The 21685-nt window shown below is 38.7% G+C and overlaps 1 protein-coding gene across 1 annotated transcript in view; it reads right to left on the reverse strand.

The window, feature by feature from the left end:
* Positions 1-13110: 13110 nt before the first annotated feature.
* Positions 13111-21685, reverse strand: part of HOMER1 (homer scaffold protein 1) — an 85606-nt gene continuing 77031 nt past the window's right edge. Inside the window, exons 8-9 of the mRNA XM_081088799.1 lie at positions 21162-21242; positions 13111-14918 (exon numbers count right to left, since the gene is read on the reverse strand). Of these exons, the coding sequence (XP_080944925.1) occupies positions 14730-14918; positions 21162-21242 (270 nt within the window). The 3' untranslated portion in view covers positions 13111-14729. The remainder of the gene's footprint in view (positions 14919-21161; positions 21243-21685) is intronic.

A 21685-nucleotide genomic window follows, 5' to 3' on the forward strand; every position in this document is an offset into this window, starting at 1 on the left:
TCGCATTTACAAATGTGACAATTTTTTTCAAAGGCAGCCCAGGCTCTGCAGAGAAAACAAAAGCCCCCGTCATCATTGAAGTTGGTTTTATAGCCTGAAGATTAAGCTGCATCTCAAAAGCGTTTCTGTGGTTTTCATGCTTCAAACATGCTGCAGGTTTTTAAGGAATCCGTAAGTACTCTGGCTCTAGAGACACTGCCCGCTCCAGTGGGCGGCAGCAACTGTCTTGGTACTCAGACAAGGTGGGACCAAAATCTTCATTTTGTTTTTTATTTTTATAGTTAGAACAGCAAGTGGAAGGGAGTTCTTAACTGGAGAGTGTGTATGGTGAAGGCTAAGAAGATTCTTTACTGACACCCCTTTGTTTGGTCCTGACTCCAAGAACCCCAGAATCTTCCCCGAGTAAGCCCACTAACTGCTTTCAGCATTATTGTTTAGCTTCCAAAAGGTGTCGCTGAGGTTCCTGGGTCCACATGAGTTAGCCTAACCTGGCACAAGAAGGACTGTATTAAGAGCACAGTTCAGAACTCCTCGCATCATACCCCCATTAAGTATGATGTAGGCCTCTCAGGAATCAGGGCATTAGGTGGAAGTGGGAGTACTGCATACAATCCTGTTTTTTCACCCCAAAAGTTATAGCACAGTCTTGGGATCAGATAATAATCCAGGCAACAGGAAGGACTGAATGAATGATCGTCAGCAATTCAGGAACCTTCCCCAGGGCCCTGCCCTAGAGGCTCCACCCAGCAGCCACCCAGCTCCAATCTTGCTACAGCCTCTTGAATAAGCAGTCAACTCCACTTTTTTCAAAATCTTTCTATGTCATTGCTGAGGGTGGGAAAGAAAACAATGCCTCTTAGAGAAAAATAGGAGCTTTCTGAGTTCAAACTGGATTCCATCCATTGCTGGTTACATGGCATTGGGCGGCCACTGGTGTCCAGTCTCTGGGCTCATCTGTGGCAGTGGAGCCACCCATCACCTCGCTGGGCTGTGGTCAGGACCAAATGATGTAACATGGAGAGTGCCCAGCACACGATACAAAGTGAATAATATTTGCCTTCTCCCTCTTACAGCTACTGCTCTTTCAAATAGAATGAAATGATTAAAACTAGAATTAGAGTTTCAAGACGTCTTGGTTTGAGGAACAAATCATCAGCCAAAAGGAGGTTTTGGACCTTTTCTCTTCGTTGAGACCCAAGCTAATATTTAGAGGGCAGTGGCTGCGGACCTAGGCTACATTCAGCCATCATAAACATTATTCCCAGGAGAGTGTCATCCAACTTTCAGTTCAGGTTGCTCAGGGCCAACTTGGGAATTAAAGCAATGGGAATTGCTAACTTCACTCTAACCTGGCACAAGTGGCTTAATGACTAATATGTCAGCCAACGGAGGAGAAGGAAGTTCTCCCGGGGTGTTTTGCACTCTCTGAAGGAGGCTGCGTCCGGCCTGGGCAGCAATCTTTGGCAGGGCTTGCTCTTGACAGAGTGTCTATCAATAGCTCAGTCTTTACTCTGGAGGGAAGCCGTGTATCTTCCTGGCTGGTGATGGTAAAAGGACATCATGGCACCTAACAAAATCTGCTAGTCCAAAAGATGTGACGAATGAAAGCATGCTCCAAGTTCTGAACCAAGCCCAACGCGGGGAATGTGTGCTAGTTCTGTCGAGTTCTTGCTCATGATAATTCAACAGTCCAAGCAAGAAGCTTGTTATCAGTTCTGACATGGGACTTGGAAAAGAACATAATTTATGCTAACACAAGATTAGTAACCATACTTCTGACCAACATGGCCATAATTGATAAAGCTAACAGGCTAAAGAGGAACGCTTTCCTTAAATGGCCTTATACCATTAACACTCAGATGTTTAATTTTTGTTATTGTTGTTGATGTGTAGATTAGCTACTAGGAAAAAACTTCTCTGAAATAGTCATGAGAATGAACTTTGTAGCTACTCAGAGATATGGTTTTAAAACACTTGCCGAAACCGGTTTGGCTCAGTGGATAGAGCGTCAGCCTGCGGACTGAAGGGTCCCAGGTTCGATTCCGGTCAAGGGCATGTGCCTGGGTTGCGGGCATATCCCCAGTGGGAGATGTGCGGGAGGCAGCTGATCGATGTTTCTCTCTCATCGATGTTTCTAGCTCTCTGTCTCTCTCCCTTCCTCTCTGTAAAAAATCAATAAAATATATTAATAAAAAAAATAAAACACTGAAAAATTATGAGGACATGTCCTTTAGTTTTTAAGCAGCTATTCTACGTTTTTTGCCAAACACAAAATATATTTGAGATAGTTTATTATAAAAATGTAAGAACCATCAGACCAATATAATAAGATCAAACTACTAATAAGAAAAAAATAGGAGCAAGGAACAAATAAGGACCAAGAGGAAGAAAAAAAGGAACTGTAAGAACTCTCTGAGGAACACTATAGGCTGTAAGCCCCAAGCCTGGTCTTAGCTTCCTAGCAGCCAGGGTGATGAGGGAATGGTGGATTTATGTAGTTGGTATTGCCCAGAGATAAGAAGCATTGGCCCAAAAGAAAAAATTTGTTTAGTCTTAGTTTTCGAAAACAATTTTTGAGAGACCTTTTCTTAAAAGGGGAATTGGGTAGTGCAATAAAAAGAAAATTCCTGTAGTACATTACCGTAACAGGCAGAAGGGAACACCCAGTGTATGTGATTGTATTAAGAGCACAGCTCAGAACTTCTCGCATCGTTCCCCCACTAGGTATGAAGTAGGCCTGGCAGGAACATTATGGAGATAAGTAAGGCTACCCCATGTTAACATCAATTAGGTCCTGGGAGTCCGAATCCCAGCAGCCTAGCAGCCCCAGGCAATCGGAATGTCGCCTCACATTTGGATGTGAAGCAGATCATTTCCTGGTTAATAGAAGATATAACAAAGAATTTTAGTTTGTAAGCCTGAGCTATCCTTGGTATGGATCCTACTGATTTAGTATAAAATTAAATGAGTTATCAATTTGATTATCTGGTGTCACCTGCTAGCTCTTCTCTAGTTCATTTTGGATCTTTCGACCTCCATTTCTCCCTGCAAACCCCTTTCAATGTCAGGGCTCCCTAGGGTTTTGGTCCTGTTGTCTTCACCCTCTCTGATTTCATCTCATGGCTTCACCAACAGCCTATTTTCTGGTAACTTCCAAATCCATTTCTCTAGCCAACACTTCCTTCCCAATCTTCAGACTCATAAGACTTCTGGAGAAGAACCTCCAACTCAACAAACAAAACTTACCTTTCTTCAGACCAAATCTGGAAACCTAGAAGTCCTCCAGCTACCAAGGCCTACGAAGTCTATTGGTGGTGGGTACATTTTTGCAGGCCACAGTTTGGGTGTGCAAAGGATATAATTTCATTCTTCTCAGTTTTGTTCTAAAACATATTCTGCATCAGAAACATTGATTTTTGTCAGTTCAAGATAAACTCAGACATTTAGGGTTTCCCACCTCCTCTCTGGGGTTACAACTAGGTTTCTTGGAGCATCAGGGAACTTGGAGAGCTGGGAGAGTGGTGGGCTCTGGTTCCTTGTCCACCTCTATCAGTGCTGGCATTTGCTTCCACAACTAGGTTGCCCTGGCCACTGGCACCTTTCTGCACCAACATCCACTGAGCTGCCCATCTGATTTGGTCTTTGGTCCCAAGTGACTTTGTCCTAATTTATTGGCTCCTTCGTCAATTACTTCTGCGCCTGCTAGAGAGGGTCAGGCAGGGAAACATTGCAGATCCCCCCTGTGCCACTCTGGGGTCCCAAGAAACTTGCTGGGGACTCTCTCAGCTTAGACACACCGTGTCACCATTTCTCCTCAGCATCTGCTGCATCACGCTGGCCCAGGGGATACCTGGACACTGAGGCATGGGTGTCGTCTGCCATTCAATGCTCAATCCTGTGGGGTTCACCTATTTGTCCCTGACTTAAGGCTGGTGTGTCAGAGGGAGGGGGCAGTGCTCAGGGTTCCTTCTTAGTAATACTACCCTCTCATTATCTTGGTTCCTTCATTTCCTCTTGCTTATCACACAAGAGTTGTTGTTTTAATTTGATTTGAGAGGAGAAATTCAAAAGTAGAGAATTGACTTTCTCATTACTGCACTAACAACCCAGTCCTGAGGGCCAGGGAATAGAATGCTTTGGCTGTTGTCTGAATTGGGGGTAAGGGGAAGGGAAAGGATTAATAAATGCCAGGAAAGAAACAGATGAAAAATTTTAAAATATCATCCCATCACATGCCTCCTGAATCTCTCTCATTATTAGTTCAGCTGTTTTCGCATCATTTTCCGTTTTGTTTTGTTTTGTCTCTTACTTGGACTGCTACAGTGAAAAAATAAGTTATCTAGAATCCTGAATCTTTTTTTGCAGAACCTTCCTTAGTTCATTCTCCACCCCTGCCCCAAAATTTTCTGAGATATAATTGGTATATAATATGTAGAATTTTAAGGTATACAGTGTGCCATATATATAATTATTACCACAATAAAGTTAGTTACCACCTCCATTGGCTCAAAGAGTCAAATTCATTCTTGATGCTGTGGCCAGTGATTTGCTTTTTCTAAAATGTAAATCCAATCATGTTACTTCCCTCCTCCAAGGTTCCGGAGACTTTTCACTGCCTTTAGGACGTCAGAACTGCCAAGGACATGAAACAAGGTCTCAGTCTGGAATCTGTCTACTTCATCTGCTCTGGTGCCCCAAGCTAAGCCACTGACGGGTCCATCAGGAGTTAGACTGAATTTGAGTGTATGGCTCTGTGCTCTCGTGATGCACCCTTTCCCCTTGGCTGGCTCTCTGGCCATCAGCAGAATCTTCTAAGTAGACATCTACTTATCTTTACATCTCAGCTCAGATGTCACCTCCTCAATGGCCACTGATCGACTACTAGCCCCTTCTTCTGTATAGTCACTGGAAGCTATGACTCCTTTTAGCATAACACTGTCTTACTGCACATATTGAATACATATGCTTTCTTCACTAGACTGTGTTCCTTGCGAGAAGGGACTATGTCTTAGATCTTTGCATTCCCAGTGTCTAGTGATATTGTGGGTGCTCACAAAATGTTTCAACTGGCAGGGGAAGACTACACTTTGGGTTTGTCTCACATACCCCTGTTGGTTCCCTGGTCATCCCGATGGCACTGTCCAACAGCTGGTGGACCAAGTCACTAAGCAAGGTTAAAATTTACTTAGGGCAGACCCTTTTCTAGACAGTAAGCATATTCTGTTGTTCAACATACTTATTCAACATTTTTTGTCCAAAGCATGTGCTAGGTGTTGCTTGTAGTTTCATTTATAAATATTTCCCTCAGGATCAGTTAAAACATTTTTTGAAATTTTCAGGAAAACTTAAACATCCAGAGTTTATCCTGATTTGGATTATAAGAGGCAGTGTGGGGTATTTGGTAACTGGGTATTAATCAATCCTAAACACCCCTAAAATTTAATAAGTAGCTTCAAGTTCAGGAAGAAGGTGGTGGTATAAAAGAAAAAAGAAAAATAGGCAAATGCTTAAACTGTGACATATCCATAAAGCGTAACTCTGAAGGAGTTAAAAAGGACGAGGTAGGTCTATTCATACCAACTTGGCCATACCTTCCAAAGAAATTAAGTAAAAAGTGGCAATTGTAGAACAAGACACGCCATATAAAATTTATACACTCCCTGCCCCCTCAAACAACTAAAAATATCAACAAATACATTTTGTATATAAACGCATATAAAATGCTGAAAGGACACATATTAACTAGGTTATAGTAGCAATTTCTAGGAATGAAACTGAGATGTTAAGAGGGACTTTTGCTTTATCTGTACTGTTAAAAACATTTGCAAAAAAGAAATCATGTAAGAACCACTTGCATAATTAAGTTTCACTAAAAAAGCAGAGAAGTAGTGAGTTAAATATTCAAAGACAATACTATTGCAAAATGGAGAACGTTTTTTCTCATTAAGTGATAGATTGTTAAATATTGTGAGTTTAAACTTTTGTACCTGTACCTGCCTTTTTATAAGTTGGGCCATGATGGAGTGGATTAGCAGGCAGAGGGCCTGTGTTCTATTCCTTGTTCTGCCTCTTACTGGGCCAATCACTTAATCTTGCTTGAGTCTATGAAATCTATAAAATGGGATGACAAATACGGTTAAGTCACGACATTGCTGTGAACTTGTGAGATGGCCATGCACCGTGGACTGTGACGGTCTATGTTTACACTATTATATATAACGGGATTGTAAAGCACAGAATGTACTCTAGATAAAGGCTCTGCTAAAGGAGACCAAGATTAATCACTAAGTAGAAAAATATGTACAAAGGTGGTTTAAAAGTCAGTTTATTTGACAATTCACAAGTGATTTGTACGTTTTATGGATTATTTGGAGCCAAATTTGAAAACCAGTAGCTCCGTTTCTTTCTGGAATGTCTGACATGCTCTAATTCACCTAAGGAGTGCAAGTCATGTCTACTCAAGGAATTCAAGCTCATTTTAATTTTAACTTAAACTAGACATAAAAATCAAATAACAAATACAAGGAGTATTTTGTTGCTGTTGTTTGAGCTTATTTCTAACAGATATAATTTGTATACAGTTACCTGTTTATGAATCAACATAAAAAGATGAGTAAGACAACAGAAATGTTAACCCTAAACTTTCTATGGCAATGAGAACACAAAATCACCTGGTCCTCAGGGTGAATTCAGTATCAAAGTAACACATTGGAAAAGGCACATGCAATACACTTAAGCCTCTAGAACTTGACTTTGAGGAGAGGCAGGTGAGCCACAGAAAGATAATAAGTTCTACTAGGAAAGTGTTAATTCTTCTTGTCTGTTGTCCCTCCACCCCCACAACCTTTTAGAAATGACAGCAACATGGAAGCTATTAACAGAAAAAAAAGGTAACATTTAATCAACAAGTCATTTTCATAAACATTTGAAACTGGGCTTATAGAAGACAGCAGTTACCACATGTAGACCCCACCTATGTATTTTGTTTCAGTTGCAAAGTATTGAGAAAGCCCGGGTTCACACTAAGAAATAGTAGCACTTCTTTAATAGCTCACCTCGAAATGCCAAGATGCTCTTCAATTTATCAGAGATGGCCTTAGTCTGCATCTGCACAAAAATAGTTAACCTGGTACTGATGTTTGCTGGATTTCAATGTTTTAAAATGTTATAAATGGTGTACTGGAGTTTGTTGGTTTTGATTTTTTAAGTTAATATATATTTTAAAATCAAACTTTATTGAAGAATCTCAATAGAAAACAGTTCGAGTATCATTGCCTCAGACATGAGTTTATTTACTAGTATTATTATCGTGTGAAATCTGCCTGGTTTTCTGACACTCCACTCTAGGCTTCCATGAATCCCCACACTTTGGTTGTCCACTCTTCCCTCTTGGCCGTTCCTTCTGATCCCTTGACAAGCTCTTGTCCTGTCCTGCACCTGGCCCAAGGTGACATGGTCATCTTATTCTCCCCATTTCTTATGCCCTCAATTACCATTACCTATGCCGGTAACTCCCAAATACCCATCTCCCAAATAGATACCTCCTATTTCTCTTCTAAGCTCCATTTAGACTTAGATCTCAGTTGGATGTTCTATAGACATCTTAAACTCAAAACAGAACTCATCATTCATCATCCTTTGTCTCACCTCCTCTCTTGAATTTGCTCTCTCAATAAATGGGATTGTTCATCTGGTTGTCCAACTCAAGAGATCTAGGAATCATCCCGCATCCTTTTTCCTTGTCATCTACATTAGCCAATCAGTCCTACTAATTCCACCTTCTAAATACTCTCTGAATCCATTCCACTTTCTCCATTCCCACTGCCACTGCCATGATGGGGGATTTATTGTACTTCACACAATACCTAGACTTATAAACTTATACATGTTTTTGTTACATCACTTCTTTACAGGAAATCCTTAAATACCTTTGCATTTCCTTCAGAATAAAACCCACAATTTCATACAACTTAAAGTCCTTCCTGTCCTTCCCTTTGCCTACTTCTCCATTATACTCTGCAATTCTCTTTCACTTCTTTTTCTGCTAGTTAGCTCCTACTCCTACATCAAGGCTCAGACAGGTGCCATCTCTTCTGGAAAAGACTTCTCCACTCCTCTTGCCTCTGGGGCCCCTCATGTGAGTGCTCTCCTTTTCCCAGCACTTTACACTGTAAAGTACATGTGTCCTGCACTAAATTGTGAGCGTCTCTCTTGTTTCGATTCCAAAATAGAATAACAGGTGGGACATAACAGGTGCTCAATAAATATTTTAGTTGCAAGAGTAAGAAGCGTGACTTAGAGGCCGATGGATCACTTACAGGTCTATTAACAAAGCACTAACCTCACAACTGGGACTTCCCAGTGAGACGACACCTTGCTCTATGAATCTTTTCAATTAACCCAATTCAAACCCAATCCTTTTGGTTCCTCAAAAAGTTAAAGATAGAATTAACACATTATCCTGCAATCCCACTCCTAGGTGGAAATGAAAACAGGGACTCAAACAAACATTTGTACATGAATGTTCATTGCAGAATTACTCACAATAGCCAAAAGGTAAAAATGACCCACATGTCAATTGACAGATGAATGGATCAAGCAAATGTGGTATATCTGTACAATGGAATATTATTCAGCATTCAAAAGAATAAAATTCTGATATATGCCACAATATGGATGAGCCTTGAAAGCATTTTACTAAATGAAAAAAAACAGACACAAAAAGACAAATATTGTATGATTCTACTTATGTGAGGCATATTACCATCCAATGAGTTACTTCTGTGGCTGAGCCAATGGCTTGGTCAACCTGGAGAGGCCTCAACTGCTGTGGAACCAGAACCGACCACAAACTAACTCAGTACTGACTGCTGACCTGCTATTCAGTGGAGGGGGGTGAGCTGTGCAGGTTTACAACTGGTTTCATGAGGGAACTTGAGAGATGAACTGCCTTTCCAAGGCCTTTAGAAATAGTTTGATACCTAAGTTTTATAGGCTGAATTCTGCATATGAAACTACTTTCCTTATATTATCTGAAGTGCTTAAATTTAAAAAATTGGGACTAAAACGTGACAGCTGCAAATAAAATATGACTTACAACTGAATGACAATAAGCATTGTCAAAATCAAAGGAAGCTAAAGGAAGAAGTTCAAGGAGTGTGGATATAAAATATATAATTAAGTGCCCTAACAGAGATATTCTAGAGAGGCAAGGAAGGCAAGCTAGAGGGAAAGATTGTACCAGAAACATGAGCCAAGATTTCCACCTTCTTTAACTCATGTACTGGATGGCCAGCCCGATGATGGAGGGGACACTGGATGGCCAGCCTGATGATGGAGGGAACACTGGATGGCCAGCCCGATGGTGGAGGGGACACTGGATGGCCAGCCCGATGATGGAGGGGACACTGGATGGCCAGCCCGATAATGGAGGGGACACTGGATGGCCAGCCCGATGATGGAGGGGACACTGGATGGCCAGCCTAATGACTTCAGGTGCAATCATTTGAGCCTCTTCCCTGCCTTCCTCCACCCCCTTCCAAAGGAACACCCCTGGATGGGCCCCTCTATGTAGAAATGAAATGTCAAACAGTTAGTACAGTGCCTGTCACACAGCAGATCGTCAGCAAACACTCCTTTATGTTCGTTCCATCTCATACTGAAGTTGTCAGGAAAGCATTCGCTACAAGTAATTGTGCTTTCTAGCCATGTTTTCTGAAATAGTCACTCTGCTTCAGCCATAACTATTAACTAGGTCATAGGTAGAGGTCATAGGTATATGACTAACTACATATATGCACATATAACAGACAAAATCATGAATGTTGCTAGAAAAACTACCGACAAAAGACATTTTTCGATGCTACAAAAATGGGCTTAATTTTGCATTTATTAGGCACCCATTATCACCTTAATTTGGTGTTATTAAAAGAAAGCAGAGTAATATGTCTGTCCCTGGGTAGATCGGATGTGAAAATAACTGACAAAAGTAGGTCAGAATCCCACAGAATGGTGAGTTTGAATGTTGTCATATTAGGTTATAAATCCTGACAAGACAAATTTCAAGGTCTCTGAAAGCCTTTGAAATTCATGAGGGCAATCCCAACTCATTTATTTAAAAGCAGCAGCAGGTAGGAAATAGCACTTTTATGTGTCTCTGGCTATGCTGCCGTCCCTTAGAGAAAAACTGGTCATCATGCTCCTCTTCTTGCTGGCTCTGACCTCCCCCTCAAAACAAACCCTCTTCCCACCCTGATGTACTCCCGGTATCCTCTGGAATGGGTCCTCGAAAGGAAACAAGTGTCCTCAAAGAGACCAGCGATTCCATTAGAAGCCTAGTGGGAGCTGTGGCCTTTCCCCTATTCTATCTAGTCCAGATGTAATTTCTCTCCGTGTTACCTGTTTTTGGTAAAAATGACTGACGTTTCTTTTCCATCTAGTGTACAAAGCAGAAATCACTAGGCAGTGAGTGCTGACTGAGTTTTTGAGGTGGTGTTTTTTTCTTGGATGAAATTGTTAGCTATTTTATGAGGCAATATATAAACAAAAAAATGAAAAACATTTACCCTGGCCAATTAGCTCAGTAGTTAGAGCATTGGCCTGCAGACCAAACGGCCCCCTGGTCTGATTCCTGGTCAAGGGCAAATACTTTGGTTGCAGGTTCCCAGCCTTGGTAGGGGTGAGTGTAGGAGGCAGCCAATCGATGTGTCTCTCGTGTCAATATTTCTCTCTTCCTCCTCTTTCCTCCCTTACACTCTCTTTAGAAACCAGTGAAAAATATGTCCTCAGGTGAGGGTTAAATAAATAAATAAATAAATACATCATGTCTTTAATTCAATTAACTATGTTTCTATTTGTGTGACATCTACATATCAGATTCCTATAGAGAAAAACTTTCATAAAAATGTAAGGTCCAATTTAATGTGAATATGAGGAACATCTGCACAATTAGAGTCAGGTAAATGATGCATCTGTTGCCATTCTAAAAAGATCCTTTTCTATAATTTTCAAAATATTCTTACATAAAAATCATCTTAACAAACTATGGTATAATAGGCTACTTGAGAAAATTTTAAAAATATGTCATTCTCAACTACTACTTATCTGGAAGTTTTCTTCTTCAAGTTTTATATAATTTACTTCATGAATGATAAAAGAACAATGCTAAATATCCAGAAGACAAAAATTCATTGAAGACTATTTTATAACTTCAAGCACAGAATTTCAGGAGGTTAGAATCATTTGATGTCAAATAAACAAAAGAATTTATTGAAAAACAAACACACAAACGCTGCCACCTAACAAATGTTCCCCCTGCCTGCCTCCCACTCCAGAACGGACAGAAAACAGGTGCGCAGGAGAGAGCAGGCGAGCTGCGTACTCCAGAGTTAAATGAAAACATGGAAGACTGTAGCACACTTGTTAAAGAATGAATTTAATTTGAACAAGGAATTTAATTCTTTAACAAACAAATGACTTTAAAAAGGTGGTACTGGTTTAATTTTGAGTGTCCCTTTTTCAAGTTCCACTTGGAGGAAAAAAAAGTGTAAGTTTTTTCTCTACTGGAATTGCCTCCCAACAGTTCAATGACAGCAAAACATTAAATCTATGATGGTGCTGGAGTTCTTCTGTGAGGGCAGGGATGCACCTTCATGAACTTTGTAAAATCTGCAGTAAGGGAGAGAAAAAAGAGAGAGGGAAAGGGAGGAAGGGCGGAGGGAGAGGGGAGAGAGGGGGGAAAGGGAGGAGAGAGAGAGAGAGAGAGAGAGAGAGAGAGAGAGAGAGAGAGAGAGAGAGAGAGAAGCAAAACTAATTTCCCAGGCAGGAAAATACTTACAAAACCTGTTATGTCAAAGTTAGGGTTTCACAACGAAATCACACTAATGTAAAATCCAATAGCACCTGTAAGATTTAAGTAAATGCTGCCATCACTTGAACGCTTTTTAAAAAGTATCTGTAAAAGACTGAGGGGGGAAAAAGATAAAGTACATTCTCCAGAGAACAACAAATGTATGTCAAAATAAAAACTGTATTTTTGTCTTTCTTTTTCTTCAGTGGTTTTTTTGTACAAGAATTCAGTTTTCATATAATAACTTATACACAACGGGATCAACCTCGGCTCTCCTTTCTGTGTCACTTCGAGTCCACATGTTCAGGCTACAGTCCCCAACATTACTTTCTGACAAATATATTACCACAGTTTGATCTAAATATAGATACATCATATAATATTTGTCTCTGGGAAAATCAAATTTTAATATGCAAACTTTTATTTCTATAATACAGAAATGGAGAAAACTACAGTAGGCACACAACCTAATTATGACTTGAAAATGATGACTCTAGATACTCTCCTACCATAAATCAATGTTTAAAATAGTCTTAAGATTTTTATTTATATGTGCACTTGTGTCCACCTTATCCCATATACTGTACACGTCTAATGACAATCTGGGAATTTAAAGGTGCAGCCCTCAAGAAATTGTTAGATCACTTTAAAAAAAATTAGGCTCTATTGGACAAGGAAAAAACTCAGAAAATTTCCAATTTTAAATTTCATATAGTAGGAAAATATTAAAAATAATTTTCTGTATATACATATGGGCATATGTATATATTGAGTTACACACATCTCACATATCAATACAACTCAAGTGGAGACATTTTGATGAGTTATTTTCCCACTATATAATAACTATGTCAAAATTTAAAAATATCTTATTACATCATTAAAATAATTCACTTACCATTTCAACAGCTTACACTGTTTATTTATTTTTAACTCTTCATATCTACATTCCCTGATCCCTAGAGTTAAATCCCCTATTTAAGTCAAAATCTGGTGCTCTTTGTTACTCAGAAACTGATAGATAAAATCACATCTACTTCAAAATTCTATCAATTAAATAAAATTTTATTACCTGATTTGTCAGAGAAATATCTCAGCTCTGAGCTTGTGTACCTACATTATCTTCCCTGTAATACATAGGTGAGGAAAATACCCTAAAATAGATGGAGGTAACTCACATGATGGCATAACACATATAATACATGATGATTAAGTGTCTGATAAAAACTTTTCAGAGACATCTGAAAACTCACTTTAGAAACTAACTTTAGAAACAAACCATTTATTTTTCACTCTAATATAAATTAATATGTATGTATTTTCATACATACACATACATATATAAAACAAAATTGCTTATGCTGAGTAGCTGTGAGTGAAAAAATGGTTACAAATTGATTAATTAGCTTAATTTTGTTCTTAACAATTTAATCCTTTGGGGGTACAAACCAAAAGTCAGTGCACTTTGTAGACTCCTCAGAGTCAGATTCCCAGCATACACTTTAAAAAAGAACCCTCCTCCACATCGCAGGCATTGTACAGCGAGAATACATGGACTCTGATGCAACTCTTACTCCATATGCAGACTAAACAGCACGTGCCTTACTTTTAAAATAGCTTCTTAAAAGAAATATATAAAGAAATGCATCTTTGCTAAAAGTCTTTTAAAATTACATCAAAACAACATTAAAACCTGTTCACTGAGAAGAGCCTATTGAATTGAATTCCTGTGTTGAAATGCCTAGTTAACAGTTCAGAATATTGCCTTGTGAGGTTTGACTAGAGAGATGGTTGGCGTGAAGATCCAGACAGAGTACACGGCTCAATCCCAATAGTCCTCTGATCAGCTGTTTGATGGAAATGGATCCCTTTTAAAATAGCTATACACCTGAAAATGATCTGTAATAAACAGTTCCCCAATAACCGTAATTATTTGTAAATTGAAATGCGTTGATCATTCAGAAAAGATTTCTTGCAAAATATATAAATAAAGGTAACTGCATATTCTGTAAATATACTTAACATTGCTAGACCAGACCGTCAGTGACGGGCTGCTGCATTTCAGTACTGTGTCAAATTTATTAGAAATTTAAAAAGAAAAATTTCTGAGGGACTCAGCTGCCTTCGTTAGTTGGCTTTAAAATGTGTAATAAAATGGGAGACAGAATCTTCTCATAAATACATGGAATCAATATGGAAAAGGAAACTATACAGTGACAAGGCTAGAGAACACCAGAGTGTAGCAGAGTGGTCACCAGAGTGAAATATCTTCCCGCGTAAAAAAGGGGAAGAGCTCTATACACCCCGTCCCAGCAAGCATGTTTCAATTAAAGATTCAGCTCTCTCTCACTCCTGGCAAGAATTAACTGGTAATGACACTGCTTCTCAACAGTGCAAAAATATCCTGAGAAATTATTCAGATTATAACAAAAGACAGGGCTTTCGTCACTAAGTTTTTTTTGCACAAAACACAGCTTTAGATATCATAAATAAATTAAGTTAAAAAGCAGATAGCCTTCACTGTGTTGAACACAAAAGGGGGATGTGACCCAGACATTATTAATTCTCCCATTGGCTAATATCAGGAAAAAGAAGAAAAGGATTGCATTAAGTGTCTATTTATAATTTTCTAGTTAACTATGGCCAATAATATACATGGAGGTAATTTGTAGTTCAAGTGTTTCATCTCTTTTTCCCCCAACTAGCTAAAAGCTGGATTCTAAAATTTACACTGAAATATACAATTCCAATTTTCAAAAAAATCCTCCTCCCGGAGGAGTGATATTTAAATTTTTTGTGCAATCTTGATGCAGAGCCCAAACAGTCCTATGAAGGGAGACAGTGTATTTTTTAATCAATTGGCACTGAAATTTCACTTTCCTTAGCTGCATTCTAGAAGCTTGGCCAGGTTATCTCGTAACTCTGTTAGTTCAAATATTTTCCCATCGAGAATGTCTAAGAGCGTCTTCAGGTTATTACGAAAAGCTTCTTGTTCGCTCTGACTTTTCTCCAGACGTTGCTCTAAGTCAGACAGTTGTCCCTCCAGGTCTTTGTTCCGAATTTCTACTTCCTTTAGAAACAAAAATGTGACATATATACACGTCAGTTCATGATTTAGAAAACGATACGACTTCTGTTATTACCAATATTGTGGTCATTATGAATCTCAAGTTAACACAATTTTAGGAGAGATTTCAGACTTCACCATCTGAGAAATCCATGCGGTTTTACTGACGGGTTTGTGCATGAATCCACCGACCCATCTAACAAAAATGTCCTGACTGCTTACTTTGTGCCAGGCAAGCACCTGGGCACTTCAAATACCGAGACAGTACTGAAGACCCACTTAGATGTTTACCTGCATCTCATTTCTATTTCTGCTACCGTGCTGTTCCTAATGCACAATTGTTAGCAATCTCTGGTGAAAGCAGGCAGAGAAAAAGAGGGAAGTTAATGTTTTCTCCTTACTGGCAATTCTGGAGAAAGACTGAGAGAAGAAAATGATTCCCTAAAATTAAGTTTTAGGATCCTCTGAATATGTTAATTATTCTCTGTTTTGCCACAGAGCGAATGAATGCATGTGGTAGAAAATATAGTTCAATTGCTAAAAGTGATAGTGAAGATATATAATAACTACATATAAGAATTATAAAGCTAAAATTCCAACATACCAGAGAACAAGGAAAGAAAAAGAATCACAAAAAAGGAAGTTCATGGCAACAAAAATAATTTTTTTTAATTAAATCTTTATTGTTCAGATTATTACATTTGTTCCTCTTTTTTCCCCCCATAACTCCCCTCCTCCCAGTTCCCGCCCCACCATCCGCCCTCACTCCCCACCCACTGTCCTCATCCATAGGTGCACGATTTTTGTCCAGTCTCTTCCTGCATCTCCCACACCCCTTCCCCCCCAAGAATAGACAGTCCATTCCCTTTCTATGTCCCTGATTCTATTATGATCACCAGATTATTTATTCACTTGATTCTTAGATTCACTTGTTGATAGATGCATGTTTGTTGTTCATAATTTGTATCTTTACCTTTTTCTTCCTCTTCCTCTTCTTAAAGAATACCTTTCAGCATTTCATATAATACTGGGTTGGTGGTGATGAACTCCTTTAGCTTTTCCTTATCTGTGAAGCTCTTTATCTGACCTTCAGTTCTGAATGATAGCTTTGCTGGATAAAGTAATCTTGGTTGTAGGTTCTTGGTATTCATCACTTTGAATATTTCTTGCCATTCCCTTCTGGCCTGCAAAGTTTCTGTTGAGAAATCAGCTGACAGTCGTATGGGTATTCCCTTGTAGGTAACTGAGTTTCTTTCTCTTGCTGCTTTTAAGATTCTCTCTTTGTCTTTTGCTCTTGGCATTTTAATGATGATGTGTCTTGGTGTGGTCCTCTTTGGATTCCTTTTGTTTGGGGTTCTCTGCACTTCCTGGACCTGTAAGTCTATTTCTCTCACCAAGTGGGGGAAGATTTCTGTCATTATTTCTTCAAATAGGTTTTCAATATCTTGCTCTCTCTCATCTTCTGGCACCCCTATAATTCTGATGTTGGTACGCTTGAAGCTGTCCCAGAGGCTCCTTACACTATCCTCGCATTTTCGGATTCTTTTTTCATTTTGCTTTTCCAGTTGGGTGTTTTTTGCTTCTTCGCATTTCGAATCTTTGACTTGATTCTTGCGCTCCTCTGGTCTGCTGTTGGGTGTCTGTATAATATTCTTTATTTCAGTCCGTGTATGTTTAATTTCTAGTTGGTTCTTTATCACAACATCGAGGGTCTCATTAGATTTCTTGAGTATCTCACTACATTTATCGGCGGCTTCTAGACAGTTCTTGAGAGACCTTAAAAGTGTGGTTCTGAACTCTATATCTTCCATGGACAATTTTGTCCTGTTTCTTTGTCTCCGCATTTTTTATGCTTTCTTGGTGCACCCCCTTGTGGTCTTTGTGCGCAGTCTTGTTGTAGTTAAGCCTTGATTGTAGTCAGCAATAGTGGGGGTGATTTGACCTCCAGGCTAACTGGCTATGAGAGTCAGCTGTGTCTGCAGTGGGAGAGCTTCTCAAAAATAATTTTTTAACACATTAAATTCTGGCATACTTAGAAGTTTTTACTGCTCTAAAAATGTTTCTAAATGTGACAAAAATAGTAAGCAATTCTATAAAATAAAATAACATAACAGGTTTGATTTAATTTCAGTAAAAGATAAAATTGAGAAAAAAAGCAGAAAATCAACTATTATACTTTAAATAAGCATATGAATTGCAGATAAGCAATGAATTGAAAGTTACAGCAGTCCCCTTATCTGAGAGGGGACACACTCTAAGATCCCTAGTGGATGCCTGAAACTGCAGAGAGTCCCAAACCCTATATATACTGTATTTTTCCCTACACATACATACCTATGATAACACTGAACTTATAAATTAGGTACAGTAAAATATTAACAATAAAATGGGATAATTATAACAACACATTGTAGCAAAAGTTATGTGAATGTGGTCTCTCTCTCAAAATATCTGGTAACTGAGACAGCTACTGAGTGACCAATAGGTGGGCAGCCTTCTCAACGTGGACGCGCTGCACGAAGAGATGTATGTCCTGGGGTGGAACAGAGCAGGACGGCTGGAGATTTTTCATGATGCTCAAAATGGTGTGCAATTTAAAACTTATAAATTGTTTATTTCTGGAATTTCCCATTTAATATTTTCAGACTGCAGTTGACCACAAGTAACTGTTTTTTGTGCAATCTTGATAAAACACAAAAAACCCTAGGTAAAGAGGGGGCTACTGTATATAGCCTTTCTAGAAAGCTCACTTTTACAACTCAGAGGACTGAGGTGACTGACACAATTTACATTCACGTATGCAAATTCAATGGAGTAATAAAAACGTTTTGGTGTTAGTAACACAATATGAATCAGCCTCAGAAACTATATTTCAAAAACATTAGTACATCATTTAAGTATAAATCTCTAAAAAATTCTGTCAAGTCTAAAGGACAGGGGGAAAATTTTTTAAATTACTGCAAGACAATTTGGTAAATAAAAAGAACAGTATGTGAAGCAGATCTGTATGCACGAGGACAAACACTGGGAATTAATGTACTAATAGGAAATAGGAACTACTTCAGGGCTTTGGGATTATGGGTACTTTTTTCCGAAATTTGTCTTATGATACCTGCTAAACTTTGGAGAAAAATAACTGGGAAATGGCTTGAATACATAAGAGAGTAACAGTTGATTGAGGATTCCGAACATGTAGAAATGTTCATGGGCTTTGACAGAAATAACTAAGATCAAGGCTTAAGCCAGGATGCCACAGATGCGTTGCAACAGCCTGGGAAAACATAAAAAAGGAATTACGCAGCTATAATCACTTATAAATGACGAATTTAAGGAATCCCAACCTAATCTTAAGGTATTTACTGTGAGATGTTTACCGGGTACGTTTCTAATCTCTTTCCTTTGAATAATCCACAAGATGAAGATAAGTAAACTGAGCGCAGGATCTGAAATCAATAAAATGTTTATAAATTCAGAATCCCTGGAGGCTCTAAACGATGAGGGAGAAAACAGACCCTGGGATCAAATCTAAAAACGCCACTCATGCTCTCTTGCCTGCTTCAACAATAAGCTTAAGAGTAGAATGTTTCCAACTATAAAAATAGACGAAATGTCATTCACTAGAAAACACCCACTTCACCAGGCGCCGCCCAGTTTGCCCTCTAAAGCCTTCCTTTAAAACGAAAGGCTTCCTTGTTCTCTTTGCCAATCAAGGAAACATCCAAACATTTTCAATGGAAGCAAGCAAAACACAAAATTCTCTCAACTATTAAAACGGTACTGTTCTCTCTCAAAGGAGTCTCACACTCCAAGCCGTTTTTCTGATTGGAGGAATTTTACTAGGGAGGTAACAAAAGGGATCCAACACAATGCTGACGGTGCTGGTCTATTCTGAGGCAGAGAATGTGATCCTAGGGCAAGAACAGACAACCGGTGCACGGGGCCAACAGGAGGCCATCAGAGCCCTGGATGGTGGCGCTTCCCATTCTTCCACCTTCTGTACATATTTTCCAATCCTCTTTTTTCTTCCTGTATCGTCTCTCCTAACTCATTCTTCTGTTTATTATCATTCTTGTCCTACTATTTTCCCCTTCTCCTTTACTGATATGTAAGCATGTTACCGGACACCCAGAGGCCTGGTTCAGCCCTTATAAAGAAAGCACTGCAGCCGTAATCGGTTTGGCTCAGTGGATAGAGCGTTGGCCTGCGGACTGAAAGGTCCCAGGTTTGATTCCGGTCAAGGGCATGTACCTTGGTTGCGGGCACATCCCCAGTAGGGGGTGTGCAGGAGGCAGCTGATTGATATTTCCCTCTCATCGATGTTTCTAACTATCCCTCTCCTTTCCTCTGTGTAAAAAAAAAAATCAATAAAATATATTAAAAAAAAATAAAGAAAACACTGCAGGCTAGAATTTTTGCTAACTCCCTTTCCAGTGCTTTACAGTCAATAACTGAAAGTATCGATCCTAGTTGACAGAAGGTCAAGCTCCGTATTTGTTAGTTTGATAAGTACTTTTGATATTCAGTGAAATAATAGGTAAAAATTGATATTCACAATTCCAGGTGCCAACTGTAATTATTCAATTACTGATCAATCAATGATGAAATACATTTAGCAATTTAATATGAATAAATTACCTCTTAGTTTCTCTGAGATAATGTAAATGTACATATAACTAAAAATTTTTTTTAAAGAATTGTTAGGAATGATTGGACACTTGCTGCCTGAAGCAGTGTGGTCATGAAGAAAGAAGAGAAATTTTGAAATCAAAACAAATCTAGGCCTCACTCCTTTCTAGCTAGGTGCTTGACTGAACTTGCTAACACCTCTGAACTGCTGCCTTCTCGTTGGAAGTGGGATACAACACCTCTTACTGTGAGAATCAGAGCTAATGTATGTAAGTGCTTAGCATACACCTGAATTATAGCCAATATTGAAAAAATGGTAGCCAAAGTTGAAACAGGCAACAAAACTAGGCTGCATTTCCCCCATATTTTCCCAGCCCCAATTGCAGGCTTCATATTTTAGTTCTACACCAGGACGTCTCAACCGTGGCATACTGACATTTTGGACGAGATGACTCCATGTTCTGCAGCATCCTTGGCTTTGACCTACGAGCTAGCAGTAGCACCACCCTACTTGTGAACATAAAAAATGTCTCCACACACTGTTAAATGTTCCCTGGGGAACAAAACTGTACCCAGTTGAAAACCACTGATTTACACAGATTATTAAAATGTAGAAACATTTTGTAGAGCAAATCAAAACAAGTGACCTCATTTTTTCCCAGGCCACTGAAAATCAGTGATAGTAGGGGGAAAGGGAAATATTTCATTTCATGTAAAGAACCTGTTTTCTTTATGAAGGCTCTCTACTGTGAGAGAATGTGACCATCTCCATTTACATACAGGTTGAACAAGTTAGCCTATGTAAGCCTCTGTTTCTTCACTGACTCACAGAGAATAAATGCATAACATAACTGAAGTGCTTAGTGCAGTGTGTCCAGTAACATAGTAAATATTCAATAACTGCTGGTCATTCTGATGATAATCTAGGTACTCTTTCCAATCCTGGGCTTTCAGGTCCCACTTATCACCTCTTATCCAAAATTCCTCACTCTATACATGCATTTATTTCTACTGCAAACCATAAAGTGGTCCTAACCCCTCTTGAGGTAGCCATGGGGGTTTAATCAAAGTTTCTGAGTTTTCAGGAGGAGACTGTGGTAATGAGTTTTAAAAAATCCTTCTAACGATGGTTCGCTGCCACTGACACCTAATAGGTGTATATAAATTGGAAGCATACTATTCATGCAGAAAAAAGTGAGTAAAATTAATTAGACTGAAAAAATAAGAAGAGCACTGACTTGATTTCCATTAGGGCACAACTACTGCTTTAATTCATACATTAATTCCATGTAAAAAATGAGCAGAATTTCTAAACTGAATGAAAACCATTTGAGAAGTTTTCTTTAAACTCAAAGTATTTTTAGGTTAAAAGTCGAAATTTCTAAAATAATTTACTAAAGATAATTTATAAATGACTACCTATGATGACTGTAAGCTACCTAAATGAAATTATCAACTACTTTTTGAAAAAATATAAGCTTAGGCATGAATCAGGAGTCCTGGAAAAGAAAAATGACCAAGAATCTACAAAATGGAGTTTCAGAAAAAAGTCATTACTATGTGACAGAATGACTGATGCCTCCCTATGCGGACATGAATAAACATTTTATTAGAGCTTACCTGCAGTTTCTGAGTCAGAGAGTCCCTCTGTTCTTGGAGTTCTCTGGCGTTATCAATTTCTTGTTTTAGTCTTTCTATTTCCTAGAAAAAGTAGAGCAATGTCTTTAACAACAACATTTAAGTGATATCAAGGAAAAGAGAAGGCACCATTTCCCCCTGAAATTACTGTCCTACTTCTTTAAGACAATGATTTAAAGAACATTGATTTAAATTCCTTAAAAAAGGTGAAAGGATTTAAAAAAAAAAGAAATTAACTCATAGGCAGACAACAGTATGGTGATTACCAGGGGGAAACAGAAATGGGGGGAGGTAGAAGAGAGTAAAGGAGGGACAAATGTATGGAAAGAGAGTTGACTTGGGATGGTGAACCATATACAGATGATATGTAATAGAATTGTGTTCCTGAAACCTATATAATTGTATTAACTAATGGCACCCCAGTAAATTCAATAAAAAAATAAAGAGCATTCCTTTATACTGACTTTTAGAGAGGTGAATTCAACTTTAAATATATATTTTTATTT

This window comes from Myotis nattereri (assembly GCF_964212035.1).
Source record: "Myotis nattereri genome assembly, chromosome: 4".
NCBI classification, from domain to species: domain Eukaryota; kingdom Metazoa; phylum Chordata; class Mammalia; order Chiroptera; family Vespertilionidae; genus Myotis; species Myotis nattereri.